Source organism: Callospermophilus lateralis, chromosome 13 (genome assembly GCF_048772815.1).
Source record: "Callospermophilus lateralis isolate mCalLat2 chromosome 13, mCalLat2.hap1, whole genome shotgun sequence".
NCBI lineage: Eukaryota > Metazoa > Chordata > Mammalia > Rodentia > Sciuridae > Callospermophilus > Callospermophilus lateralis.
In genome coordinates this window covers 61,638,627-61,653,665 of record NC_135317.1, presented here as the reverse complement: position 1 = coordinate 61,653,665, position 15,039 = coordinate 61,638,627, and the positions used below count along the sequence as shown (strand labels likewise).

Sequence of the window (15,039 nt, the reverse complement as noted above, 5' to 3'; positions counted from 1 at the left end):
ATTGTTCTGATAGCAGTTGTATGGTCATGGAAGTAGTGGAGAGTAGACTGGAGATTGTTCATTTTATAATTGAAGGGTCTGACAGCTCTAATTAGGATTTTGAAGTTTTCTTCTCTGTGTTAATTGTCTTTAGGAGAGCCACATATTCCAGGCACTGTGACTCATATATTTAGTGAAACACTCGATGAATATTGAAACTGAAGAGAGACAATTCTTGTTCTATAGCATAAAATAAAATAGCCATTTCCCCTTTCAATTTTAGAGCTACTTATAACAGAAGGTACTCCTGTTGATGCTGCTGATACAGAAAACCAACCAGGGAGAAAGGTGGAAGAGCCAGCAGATGCCACCCTTTTGGACAACATGTTTTTCTTGTTATATTCATTCTTGCTTAATTTCACTAAGATGGTAAGTTTGACATAGTTTCTTCAATTAGAATGCTGATTATTTATTAGTTTTTAAGTGGCTTCTGGTCATGAAGTGAAGAACTTAAAATGTCTTTATGAAAATGACTCCTGACCCTTTGAGTAGATAGCTCCTAAAACAAAAGCCATAGGGGTGTGGCTTAATGGCTACTTAGTTTAGCATATGAGGAAGATTTGCTGTCTACCAAGGCTGGACATTTGTACACCTGTAAAAACTTGGTTCTTCCCCTCAGAACCTTTCATTCTGGCAGGGAGATAACAGCATTCACTTGAAACACAGTAAGATAATGGCAGAAAGAGAGGTATTTATTTGATGGTAGAACATTATTGTCCATAAATGCCTTTATTATGGTTGGAAGGGTGATCAATAAGGTCAGAAAGTACTTGAGATGTGTTTGAAGCACAGGCAAAGGGCAAACAGGAGTGTGACATGTGGTTTGTTGTTGATTAGACAGGCTGGGGTGGAGGACGGTGGGGGAAGCTGGCAGTCAGAAGAAATGTGTTCAGAGAAATGGAAACATGAAGAAAAGGATATTTGGGGAGGCCAGGAGAATGTGAATAGTTGGTGTTGTATAAAGTGTGAAGTTGGAGGGGGATGGTCTGTTGGAGAGGCCAGCAAATCTTAAAGGAAGTCATGAGCCAAAGTAGCATTAGACCATTAATAGTGGGGATCCTTAGAAAGTTTTAAGAATGAAAGGAATTAGGTTAGATCTGTTTCTTAGAAAGAGTCACTTAAGGCTGACCTTTCTAAAGAAAATCATGATCCAAACAAGACATTTAATCTGTCTAGAAGCTTATCTAAGCATTTTAGGACTTACCTCCCCCTCATGGTATTTGTTGATATTGGACTTTTAGAGTTTAATTATAGGAATGAGAAAGCTTTTAGAGATTGGAGGATAAGATGGTCCTAGGGCCATTGTGACAGTAATCCTTCTCAACTGAAGTTGTTTCCTGTAGGTTGTGTTATTTCAAGACTTGTGTAAGAAAAATGATGTTGTTGTTTTCCTTGTAAAATGTATAGATTTTGAAGCCAGGTAGATCTGGTTTCAAATCCCAAGGTTATCATTTAGAAGTTTGGGCAAATAACTAAACTTTTGAATATCAGATTCCCCATCTGAAAAATGTAGATAATGCTTACTCCAATCATAAGAATTAAATGATTTGACAAGGTAAAGTGTCTGGTGAGGTGTCTGGCATTTTGTAGGGTTTTACCCCCACGCACCCCCTAATTCTCATGTAGGCAGTCAGAGGTGGTATAAAGACAATGAATACCTGGGGAGGAAAGACCACCAGGGTGGAAAAGATGTGATGGGGAGAAATGAATCATTTTTCAGTTGGCTCCATGTTTGTTCATGGTGGTGGCAGCCACCTGGGTAAGGAGTATGTACAAGCCAGGCAGTTAGAATAATGATATTTCCAGTGATTAAAGCAGTCTTCCACAGTCATAATTTGATTATCAGAATGAATCAACATCACTTGGAAATTTTACAGCCTCACGATATGGGAAGGATTTCTTTATTCATATTTTTAGGTATGCACAGAGCCGCCCTCTAGGTCTAGGTCTGGGTACACGAATGTGGTGCAGGTATGGTCAGTGATTTTGCGGTGATAGGTAAGACATTGACATGAGTGGCAAAGAAGAGGCACAATGTTACGAGACTGATTTGAAAGGAGCCTTCAAAAAGGCATTTTGATGGCCCAGTATGTACAGGACATTATGCGAGGACTAAAAGAGTCTAACAGGTGTAAGGCATGATTGTGATTTTTGAAAGCCTTAAGAAAAGGACTTAACAAATATATGCAAAAATTATGAACAAGTCAATGTAAAATCTCAAACAAGTAGTATGATATCTGATAGGACTGGAGAGTAATAGGCTCTGATGTGTTTGGGAGATGTGCACCAATCAGATTCATTGATCAATGGAATCTTATTAGAATCTTAGTGTTAGAAGAAACCTTGGAAGGCTGTTAGTCTAGTTTCTCACTCATTGCTGTAATTTTCTTTACTGTGGCCCTGACGAGTAGTTATGAGGCCTGTACACCAGTATTTCCTAGCATGAGTCACTCTCTTACAAGGCTATATGTTCTTCTGTTGTCTAGTTCATCCTTGTATTGACTCCAAATTTTCCTCCACATGATTTCCTCTATAAAATTGAATTCTTTTCTACATAGAAATCCCTTAAATATTTGAAGTTATATCTTAATTTAAAAATTATTTTTAGTATTTTTATCATGGAAACTTTCAAATAAGAGCAGAGAGAATAGTAGGGGACTATAGGTAACCATAACATACTGTACATTTCAGAATACTAGAAGAAAAGATTGTGAAAGTTTTACCATAGAGAAATGATGTTTGAGGAGGTAGTGTATACATGCATCAAAATGTCATGTTACCTACTTCAATAATTATAATGTTTATTTCTATGTACTAATTAAAAAATAAATTTAATTAGAAAAGCTTTAAAGAAAAGCATAGAGAATAGTATAATGAACCCACGGGCCATCACCCAACTTAACAGTAATTCCTTGATAGCCAATATCAGTGAGTTTTTTTTTTTTAATTTGTTCTAATTGGTTATACATGATAGCAGAATGCATTTCGATTCATTGTACATAAATGGAACAAAACTTTTCCTAGTTGTACACAACACGTGTAGTGGTCCTACATGTACCTCCGGTAATGAGGTTCATCTCATTCCACCATCTTTCCTATCCCTATGCCCTCTTGCCTGTCCTACCTCCCCTTTGCCCAATCAAAGTTCCTCCATTCTTTCCATGCCCCTTGCCACCCACCTCACCCCCATTATGGGTCAGCATCCACTTTCAGAGAGAACATACAGCTTCTGGTTTTGGGGATTGGCTTACTTCCCTTAGCCTGATATTCCCATTCACCCGCAGATGCCATAATTTTTTTCTCTTTTAATGCTATAAGTAACATTCCATTTTGTATATGTACCACAGTTTCTTAATCCATTCATCTGTTGAAGGGTTGGTTCCACAAAATTATGGAATGCTTCACAAATGTGGGTCTCATCCTTGCTCAGGGACCATGCTAATTTTTTCTGTATTGTCCCAATTTTAGTATATGTGCTGCCAAAGCAATCACACTCTGTTTTAACAAATGTAGATACCCATGTAAAAACTACCATAATCAAGATATAGAACAGTTTTTTCCACTAGAAAAGGGGTTTCCTTGGGATCCTTCCCAGTGAGTTTCTTTACCACCTGTTCCAGGCAATCACTGATAACTTTTTTTTTTTTTTAAACTATAGATTCATTTTTCCTACAGTACTATTTCATATATATGCCCCTATAAGTGGACTCATATCTAGGAGTGCAATTGCCTCCTACGTTTAATGTATGTTTTTATCTTATGTGATACTGTCAAGCCATGCTAAAAAATGACCACAATCATTTTATACTTCCACCAACAATTTAGGAGACTTCCACTTGACTTCATCTTCACTAGCACTTGGGCCATTCTAGTGGGTATGTCTTTGTGAGTTTATTTCCTGATAATTAATGATATTGAGTGAACTTTTTTTTTTTTCTTTTGAGATAGGGTCTCACTAACTTGCTTAGGCTCTTGATAAGTTGTCAGCCTCAAACTTGGGATCCTCCTACCTCAACCTTCTGAGTTGCTGGGATTACAGACATATGCCATCATGCCTGGATCAAATACTTCTTCATGAGCTTGTTGACCATACTGTTTTTGTATGTCAACTCTCTCTGGCTAGCTGGAATCCAGACTCCTCCCAACTCAGTGCCAACTGTGGGATTGGTTAGCTTATAGTTGTTCTTGGCCCTCGCAGGTACTGCTTAGAATGTAGCCCCAAACTGAAGACCACCTCCATGCAGATTTCTGGAACTCTTTTTCTTTGTGGCTCCCATCTTTCTGGTAGTTTTCTCTACATATTTTTGGCTGCTTAATCTCCTGGAACTCTGGTCTCTTTCTCCTCAGCGAGACTGTTAGGCCCCATTTGGGTTCCCCTTCCCAAACTGAGGTCTAGAGGGCGCCTCAAGGTAGAATGCTCACCTATTTGTTCTCCTGCTCTTAGGGGTGACAGTTGCATGTCCCTTGTGGCTTTCTATCTGAAAAATAGCTCTTTAAAAATATATTTTGACTGGGCATGGTGGCACATGCCTTAATCCTAGTGGCTCGGGAGGCTGAGACAGAGGATCACGATTTCAAAGCCAGCCTTAGCAAAAGTGAGGTGCTAAGTAACTCAGTGAGACCCTGTCTCTAAATAAAATACAAAATGGGGCTGAGACTGGGGATGTGGCTCAGTGATCAAGTGCTCCTGAGTTCAATCCCTGGTACAAAAAAAAAAAAAAAAAATATATATATATATATATATATATTCCAACTTTCTGGTTGCTTTCAGCGGGAGAACAAGTCTCATATAAGTTACTATCTATTGATTTCTCCTTTTGTTGTAACTTTTTGCAATAATTGAAAAAAATATGTTTGTGGGACTTCTAGGATATATTGTAGTTTTGGTGAATAAATGACATCCCCCTGGTACAACAATTTAACCTGTTTTCTCTATTGCCTTTTTTTTTTTTTTTTTTTTTTGTGGTGCTAGGGATTGAACCTTGGGCTCCATGCATTCTAGGCAAGTGCTGAGCTAACAACCTCAGCCTCTCTCTGTTGCTTTATATTTCTTGGAAATTGGTAGTCAGGTTTAGGTTCAATTCTGTTTCTTATGAAAACTTAATAGGAAATATTGCATTGACATATGCATGTCCTCTCCTTTGATGTTGACTACTAGTCAACAGTGACGTTGGTGAGATTTGCTAATATATTACAGGTTGCAAAATAGCGATGGTCTGAGTTGCTGGGATTTTTCTTTCTTCATTTAAAGGCTGGGATGCCTACACAAATAAAAATTTGATTGATTCTTCTTTTTTTTTTTTTTTTGGTACTGGGGATTAAACTCAGGGGCACTTGGCTAGTGAGCCATATCCCCAGCCCTATTTTGTATTTTATTTATATACAGTGTCTCACTGAGTTGCTTAGCAATTCCCTTTTGCTGAGGCTGACTTTGAACTTGCTATCCTACCTCCTCAGCCTCCCGAGCTACCGGGATTACAAGTGTGTGCCACGGCGCCTGGCTATGATTGATTATTCTTTACACAGATATTTGATTTGTATAGTTAAGGCAGGAGATAAACATTTGATTCCTTTTCTTCATTTAAACACTTTTCAGAATAGTAAGGTATTCTTCTAGCTTATCAAATGATACCCAAAGGGGCTTGAAATCTTTTTAACTTTTATTGAAGAGTCAATATGATGTCATGCATTTAAAAATATTTGGTGTGTTTAATCCAATTAGGAATAGTAATTGTTCTTACCTGATGCTCAATTTGTCCTCCTTTTGCCTTGTAGAAGCCTCTTTATCTTGGCTCCTGGGACCCTTTGCCACCACCTAGTGGTCATTGTTACCTATTTCCCTTGCTTTTGAAGTATGAGATGTTCCAAGTTCATCTTAAACATTTCCTGTCCAGACCTTGAAGGGGAACTATTTCTCTAAAAGAACTTTGGTTCCTTTCAATAGGAAATGATATTTAGAGGCTACATTCCAAGTACTAGGATTGCTTATTGCTCAAATTGACTGTCATTTGTAAGCCTTTTTAGTGAACAAAGCTCAGAAATATGTGGGGATTTTTCATCATGTCATTTAGATAATTCCCATGAAAATTGAGGATGCTAAAGAGATTTTACTTCACTTCATCTATCTTAGATTTGTGTTTTCTTTCTCTGATGGTGGAGTTCCAGTTTTCAATGACATCAATATAATTGTTTACAGTCTTATGCCACTTAATGGTCATTAGTGCATAATAATGGAGCTAAAAAATTCTTGTCACCTAGTATTTTTAATATATTTTCTGTGTTTTGATATGTTTAGATATATAAACATTTACAATGTTACAATTGTCTACAGTATTTAGTATAATAATATCTTATAGGTTTTTATCCCCAAAGCGATGATATACCATATATGAATACCTACGTGTGGAAATGGCTGTATTTTCTAGGTTTGTATAAGTATACTCAATGATGTTTGCACACTGAAATTGCCTAAGATGTGTTTCTCAGAATTTATTCCCATCATTAAGCAACACACGACTATATTTATGTTATTTAAAATACTTTCAGGAATGTATTCCTGAAATGAAATGAAATTCTCTTGTCTTTAAGCTATATCCCACTAAGGTATGTTTGAAATAATTCATTTCTGTGGTTTGTCACCAACTTGATATCACAGGTTGTTTCATTTTTGCTTTCAATATTTAGGTGTTACTTTTTAAGATTTTTTTGTTTATTTTACAATTATTTATAAATATTTAGTAGAGCCAAAGTTAATTTGTAAAAATAAGTTGTTTCTGTTTTTTGGTACTGGTGATTGAACCCAGGGCTCCTATCCACTGAACCACATACCTAGCCTCTTTATTTTTTATTTAGAGATAGTTCTCACTAAGTTGCGTAGGGACTTGCTAAGTTGCTGAGGCTAGCTTTGAACTTGTGATTCTCCTGCCTGATTTTGAAAGAATTCTAGCTTTTGTCCCAGTTCTGTCTACCCTGATGTTACTCTCTTTTATAGTTAACTTTTAAAATTTATTTCATTATGTATTCTGCTATTAAAAAAATAAGCAAATGAGAAAAAAGGGATATGTAGCTCAGTGGTAGAGCACTTGCCTACCATACATGAGGCCATGTGTTCAATCCCCAGCACCATAAAAAGAAAAAGAAAATCAAATGATTTTTACATCTAGCTATGATAGCTTTATATAGGTACTGGCTTCACCTTCCCAACTGAAATAACTAAAATAAATATGAAAAAAAACCCACAAACAGATAAAATTTGAAGATCAAGCAACCTTGAAGATCAAGCAACAAAGAATGATTCTGGAAACACAAGGAACAAATGCTATGAGCTCTTTAGTTGTCCCAGCTTTTACTATGTTAAGAGATTCCCAAGCCATGACAAAGAAGGGGGAAATCAGGCAGAACCAGAGGATACCATGAATTTAGAGATGGTGCTGAGATTTCAGGAAAACCAAAGTGACTAGAATTCACAGGGTGGAGTACCAAAAGAAGGTTGCTACATTGAGAGACAATTCTGGAAATCTGTGAAAGGCTCTCTGAGTGTTCAGCAGGGTATTGATCAGCACATAAGTGTGCTTAGCAAGTCAGAGAAACAATCTTAAGTGATTAGAAGGAACAGGTCCTAACACAGGGACCAGAAAAGCATCTGGAAAAAACTATCTAAGGAAGTTGGGTAGAATAATCAGAAGGGTGTTACCTCAGACTGACTGTTACAATTTATGTCATACCTAACAAATATTCAGACCCAAGAGAATCAAATTGTTTCCAGTAACTTAACTGTATACAAAATATTAAGAAGAGTAATTCATAATGTATGGCATCCAATCAAAGCTTACCAGGCATGCAAAGAAGCAAGAAAAATACAATCCACAATGATGAGGAGAAGAATCATCCAATCAAAGCCAACTGAGAACTGGCGGAGATGTTAGAATGAGGTAATGGTATTAAAAGTTATTACTACTATATTTTGTGTTAAAAAGGTAAATAGAGATATAGAAGATATATTTTAAAAAATCAGACTTCTAGAGTTGAAAATATATGATAAATACAGTGGATGGGATTAATGCCAGAATAAGCATTGTGATGAAATTGTTAGTGAACTTGAAGACATAGCAGAAGTACCCCAAATGAAACACAGGGAAAATTTCTTTGTTAAAGAAAAGTGAACCAGAGCATCAGTGAGCTGTGGGACAGTTTCAAGTTGAGCGATAAGAGGTATTCAGGAAAATATTTTAAGAAATGATGGCCAAAAATTTTAAAAAATTTGTGAAAACTGTACATCTGCAGATCCAAGATATTAAATGGAACTAGAGTACAAAAAGCATGAATAAAGCTATATCAAGGTATATTATATCATAAATAAATTGCTCAAAACCAGTGATAAAGAGCAATCTTAGCAGTTAGAAGACATTTATGTAGAGAAAAGAACTAAGGATGACATCAGATTTCTTGTCAGAAATTAGGCATAAGAGAATATAGTGGAGTGATACCTTTAATATATTTGAAGAGCAATAATGTTGGCCAATAATATCATGCCCAGTGAAATATCTTTCTAAAATGAAGACTTGTACTGACATACAAGCTGAAAGAATTCACCCTACACTTGCACCAAGACAGCAGATGGAAATAATGGAATAAAGGAGTAAAGAACACTGAAAATGGTGACTGTGTGCATAAATATTCAAAATAATTTTTCTTATTTGAACATTTTAAAAAGTCATTGACTGTTTAAAGACAAATATCAGTGTAGTATGGGACTTAGAAAACATGTAAAGTAAAATACATGACAACAGTATAAATCTCAGAAGGATAGTAACTATTGTAACGTTCTTATTGAATATGTGAAGTACTATAGTATCATCTGAAGGTAGATTGTGACAAATTAAAGATGTATATTCTAAACCCTGAAGCACTAAGATTAGAAAACAGAGTTATAGCTTAATAAGCCAATAGAGGAGTCACTAAAAATACCGATAGTGGTATTTCTGCAAAAGAAGACAGAAAGAAAAGAAAAAGAACAAAGAACAGAAGGAACAAATAGAAGATTATATTAAGCTTACACCTATGCACAGCAGTAATCCTATTAAGTGGAAAGTATCTAAATACATCAGTTAAAAACAGAGATTGTCATATTGCCTAAAGAAGCAAGACCCAAATAGATGTCTATGGGAATAACACTGTAAATAGAAAGACACAAAGAAGTCAAAATTAAAATGATGGAAAAAGGTATCTCATGTTAAACACTAGTCAAGGAAATCTGGAGTAGCTACATTAAATCAAAAGAGGTTGTGGGGCAAAATATATCATCAGGACTAAAGAAAGTTATTTCCTAATGATAAAGGAGTCAGTCAAGATTATATAATAAGCCTAAATGCTTGTACTTTTAATATTAGACCCTCAAAATACATGAAGTATAAAAATTGATAGAATTAAGAGGAAAATGATGAATATAGGATTACATTTAGAGATTTCAATATCCTCTCCTCAGCAATTGGCAGAAAACGAAAAATAAAAGTAAGGTTGTAGAAAGTATGAATGACATAATCAATCCATCCATTTGAAATTAATTGACATTTATAGAAAACCCCAAAAGAGCTGAATACCTATTCTTCTTAGTGCATGTGTAACATTTACCAAGATAAACTATATTCTGGATCTTAAAAAAAAAATTATCAGTAAATATAAAAGTATTCAAAGACAGGCAAAGCTTATTCTCTGAACACAATAAAATGAGAAATCAATAATGGAAAATTCCCAAATATTTGGAAACTTAAGTGCCAGGCTGATATATATATATATATGTATGTATGTGTGTATATATATATATATATATATATATATATATATATATATATATATATATTTTTTTTTTTTTTTTTTTTGGTAGATGAACACACAGTACATTTATTTTCATGTGGTGCTGGGGATCGAATCCAGTGCCTCACACATGTGAGGCAAGCACTTTACCACTGAGCTACAACCTTAGCCCCCACTGCTAAATAATTTTTGAGTCAAATAAATCAGAGAAGAAATTCATATTTTGAGTTGAATAAAACTGAAAACAACATATCCATTTGTGCAATGTCACTAAAGGTTATTGGAAAATTTATAGCACTACCAGGCCCAGATAGCTTTATTAAAAAAGAAGTCTCCAGTCATTGACTTTAGTTCCTACTATGAGAAACTAGAAAAGGAAAAATAAGTTAATCTCTAAGTAAGCAAGAAAAAAGATATAATAAAGACCATAAGTCAGTGAAATTTTAAAAAAGGAAAATAAGAGAAAATCCATGAAACTCAAAGCTAGTTCTTTAAGATGAATAAAATTGATCAACATCTAGCGAGGGAAATAAAAGAGGAGACACAGATTACCAATATCCGAAATCAGAGAAAAGGGATATAACTACAGATTCCACAGATACTAGACTGATAATGGGGATATTATGAACAGTTTATGTTAATTAACTTGACAATTTAGTTGAAATGAAGAAATTTCATTTAAGTCACAAATTGCAAAAGTTCACTCAAGAAAAACAGACATCTTCATAAACCTTGTTGACTATTAAAGAAATTGAAGGTATAGGTAAAAACCTTTCTACAAAGAAAAAAAATATAAGACCCAGATAGCTTTATTGGTGATCCAATTAAACCTGTAAGGAAGAAATGATACTAATTCCTAATAGTATTAGTAATACTAAACCCTTGTAGAATATTAAAGCAAGGAAATATTTCTCCTATGAAGCCAGTGTTACCACTACACTAAACCAAGACAAAGATATAACAAGAAAAGAAAACCACAGAACTCTCATGGGATCTCCAATGAACCTGTACAGAAATTCTAAACAAAAATTTAAGTCAAATACAACAATATGTAAAAGGAAAATACATAATAGACAAAAACTAGACTGATGATGGAGATTTATGTCAAGAATCCAAAATTTATTTAACATTTGAAAATCAATGAAATTTACCACATTGATGTACCTAAAAGCACAATCTTTGTGTTCAGCTCAAGAGATACAAAACAAGCATTTAAGAAATATAGCAGAGGTAGAAAATGTTGGGGAGTAATATTGGCCAAATTATATTGTTATTTTGTGTGCATGTACAAGTAGGTGACAATAAATCCCATCGACATGTAAAAAAAAAAATCAGCCCTGATTATTATTTTAAAAAAAATTTTTAGATGTTGATTGATTTTATTTTATTCACTTATTTATATGCGGTGCTGAGAATCGAACCCATTGCCTCACACATGCTAGGCAAGTGCTCTACCACTGAGTATCAACCCCAGCCCCTCAACATTGATTATTGATGTAGAAAAACAAACAACAAACTAGGAATAGAAGGGAGCTTAAAACATCCTCTGAAAAGAATGCAGCTTACCTCATACTTAATGGTTGATAATTGAATACTTTTCCCCAAGATCAAAAACCAAACAGAGATGTCCACTCTCATTACATCTATTCAGCATTGTACTGGGGTGCAGTAAGGAAATAGCTAGTATACTAAGGCAAGAAAAAGAAATAAAATGCACTCAGATTGGAAAGGAAGAAATAAAATTCTCTTTATTTTCAGATAACATAAACATATATAGATAAAATCTGGTATGATCTAGAAAAAAGCTATTGTAAGGTTGATGGGTAAAATTTACATCTAAAAGCAATTATATTTTCTATATATTAACAATGAATAATTAGAAATTGAAATTTTAAAGATTTCCATGTACAGTAGAATAAAAATATGAAGTATTTAAACATAAACATGGCAAAAACTAAAATGTATATATTAAAAACTATAAAATATTGCTGATAGAAATTAAAGAGAACCTAAATGGAGAGATATACCTAATTTATGAGTCAGAAGACTAAGGTGTCCATTCATCCCAGTTTAATCACCAGAGTCAACATTATTCCAATCAAAATCCCAGCAGAGTTTTGTAGAAAATGACAAGCTGATTGCAACAGACCTAGAATACGTGGCTTTAAGACTTAAGCTAGGGCTGGGGATGTAGCTCAGTGGTAGAGCACGTGCGTAGCATATGCAAGGTCCTGTGTTCAATCCCTAGTACCATACGAAGAGGAAAAAAAGAAAAGAATTATTCTAAAGCTACAGTAATTAGGATCGCAGACAAAACATTGGAACAGAGCCAAGAATTCAGAGATAGATACACATATATATGGCAACAGTCATTGACAAAGATGGAAAGACAAGTAGAGAATGGAAAGTGTTTTCAGCAAATGGTACTGAAATTACTGCATATTTATATGCAAAATATTGATCCATGCCTTGCATTAGACACCTGAATTAACTCACAGACTTAAATATTAAACTCAAAACTACAAAACCTCTAGGAAAAAAATAAGAGAAAAATTTTTGTTGAACTTAGGTTCGGCAAAGATTTCTTAAATTTGACAACAAAAGCATTAAAAAGGATTTGACAATGTGGGATTCATCAAACTAAAACCTCTGTAATTCAAAATACACTTTGAAGTGAATGAAATACACAAAACACAAGCTGGGAGGATATTACTGTAAAGCATTTATCTGATAAAAGACTTGCATCAAGAATATATGAAGAACTCTTAGAACTCATTAGAAAGAAAAAATATAGTCCTGTAAAATAACACTTTATCAAAGAAGATAAACAGATAGTAAATAAAGACATTAAAAATGCTTGACATAATTATCAGGGAAATGCAATTTTAAAGCATAAGAGTTACCACTACACACTTATTAAATAGCTAATATTAAAGACAATTGTGCTGAGTGGTTGGAGAAGAGATGGAGGAACTGGATGGGTACACAGCTGGTGGGGATATAAAGTGGTAGAATCACCTTCTTAAAAATTAGGTAAACATACACCAGTCATATCCAACCATTCTTTTCCGAAGAAAAGATAAGTTATATAGTAATAGAAGGAATTTTATATCAGTGTTCTTGGCTATTTTAGTTGTAAAAGCCCCAAACTGGAAAAAAAATCCAAATGTCTATCAATAGATGATAGACAAATTGTGGTACGTACATATAATGAAATGCTACTCAGCAATAAAAATAGATGATAGATAAACTGATGTAGATGAATCTCAAATTATGCTGAATAAGAGAAGCCATAGAAAATACAATATATTATCCCATACACATAAAACTTGAGGAATACAAAGCAATCTATTAAGATAGACATTTTGCTGGAGGAGTGGGAAAGTGGGGGGCAAGAAGGAAGGGTGACAAAGGGCAGAATTACCTAGAGAATGAGAATATTTTTGGAAGTAAAGGATGTGTATATTATCTTGATTATAATGGTGATTTCATAATTTCATGTTAAAATTTATCAAATTACACACTTTAAATACATGTAATTTATTGCATGTCAATTTTACCTCAAAGCTATAAGAAATATATTCATCTTTTTTCACTTTCTAAGATACAAATAGTGTTCTATAAATACTTTTCTCTACTTCATTTTAAAAAAAATGTATTCTGGAAACCAGCTCTTAGCAGTATTTAAAATTATTTTCTTTCTTCTTTGGTTTATTCAACAACTTTTATTGATGACGGTTGTTTCAGCCTTTTGTGATTATCTTGTGTTATTATAATTAATGCTTGAATAACATAGTTTTGTAAATACAAGTTTTAAACATTTGTTGTTGTATTCCCAGTATATTTAGAAGTTAGGGCTGGGGGACTATAGCTCAGCAGTAGAGCACTTGCCCTAGGTACCCTTCCCCAGCACTGAAAAAGTTAAAAAAAAAAAAAAAAAAAAGTGGGATTGTTGAGTTAATAGGTAAATATATAAGCAGTTTTGGGAGATGTTGCCAAATCTCATCCATAAGGCTTGTATCATTTTGTATACTTATCAGCAGTGTCTGAGAATTTGTATTCCCCCACATTCTCTCACCTACTGAGTATGTTGTCAAACGTTTGGATCTTGCCAATGCAAGCGAGAAATGGTATCTTGGTGTGGTTTAATTTGTATTTTGTTCATTATGAGCTAAGCAGAGCATGTTTCCATATGTTATAGCTATTTGCATTTCCTTTCCTGAGATCTGTTTATTTCTTCAGCCCATTTTTGTATAGGTTTGCTGGCCATTTTATTTATAATGTTCTTATTATTTCAGGAACATGATTCTTTGGACAATAATATGTTGCAAATATTTTTTCTCAGGTTGTCATTGTCAAACTGCATGGGTGTGTGTGTGTGTGTGTGTGTGTGTGTGTGTGTGTGTGTAGCAGGTTTAGATACAGCCAGGAAAGATTTTTTCAATGAGGCAGGTTTTGCCCACTCATAATACATAGAAAATTTCACCCAATATTTTCTAGTACTTGTTTATTTTCTATTTTTACATTCAGGTTTCTTATCCATTTGTAGTTTATCTTTTGAATAAGTAGAGAAAAATCCAATTTTATAATTTTCCATGTGGTATTTGCAAACGCTACTTATTAGAAAGTCTATTTTCCCCAGACTAACTTTTATTGTACCCCAAATGTCCAGTGCAGTTGGTTCTGTTTCTGGAGTCTCTATTCTGTCCCACAAACTCTATGTATTTTTGGGCTTGGACGAGGGTACATGATTTGATTATATAGTCTGTCCTCCCTGTACCCTTCATTGCTCTTCTTTTTCAGTGCTTTCCTGCTTATTCTTGTTCTTTTGAATAGACTATATTCAACTTGACTACGACAGATTTTTAAAGATCCACATATGTTCATTCCCTCCCCAAGTTAAACGTCCCCAGTATCTTCAATTTTTAGCACGTGCTTTTCGGGCTATTCATGATTCTGTTCTTTTCCACAAGTCATGCAACCTTAAAATGTGGCATCCAGAAATGAAGCCACCGGCGTGGGGTGATAATGACATGATTCCTTAGGGTAAGGCTTTTTAAAAAGAGTGTCATCCACAAGTGGACAAAGTAACATAGGACTGGAGTGAGTAGGGAAGGAAAGCCCAGTCAGAGCAGTAGTCCTTTAGAAGGGAGCAGGAGAAGCATCTCCTCTTCTGTCTGCACTTTT

At 34.5% G+C, this 15,039-nt stretch overlaps 1 protein-coding gene and 1 non-coding gene across 2 annotated transcripts in view; one reads left to right on the top strand and one right to left on the bottom strand.

Annotated features, from left to right (window-relative positions):
• The window catches only part of Mia3 (MIA SH3 domain ER export factor 3), a 50,706-nt gene that overhangs the window by 14,689 nt on the left and 20,978 nt on the right, over positions 1–15,039 (top strand). Inside the window, exon 6 of the mRNA XM_077110707.1 lies at positions 263–408. Coding sequence (XP_076966822.1) covers positions 263–408 — 146 coding nt within the window. The remainder of the gene's footprint in view (positions 1–262; positions 409–15,039) is intronic.
• On the bottom strand, positions 3,425–3,531 carry LOC143379769 (U6 spliceosomal RNA). The gene has a single exon (XR_013088547.1). It is a non-coding gene; the product is annotated as a U6 spliceosomal RNA (small nuclear RNA).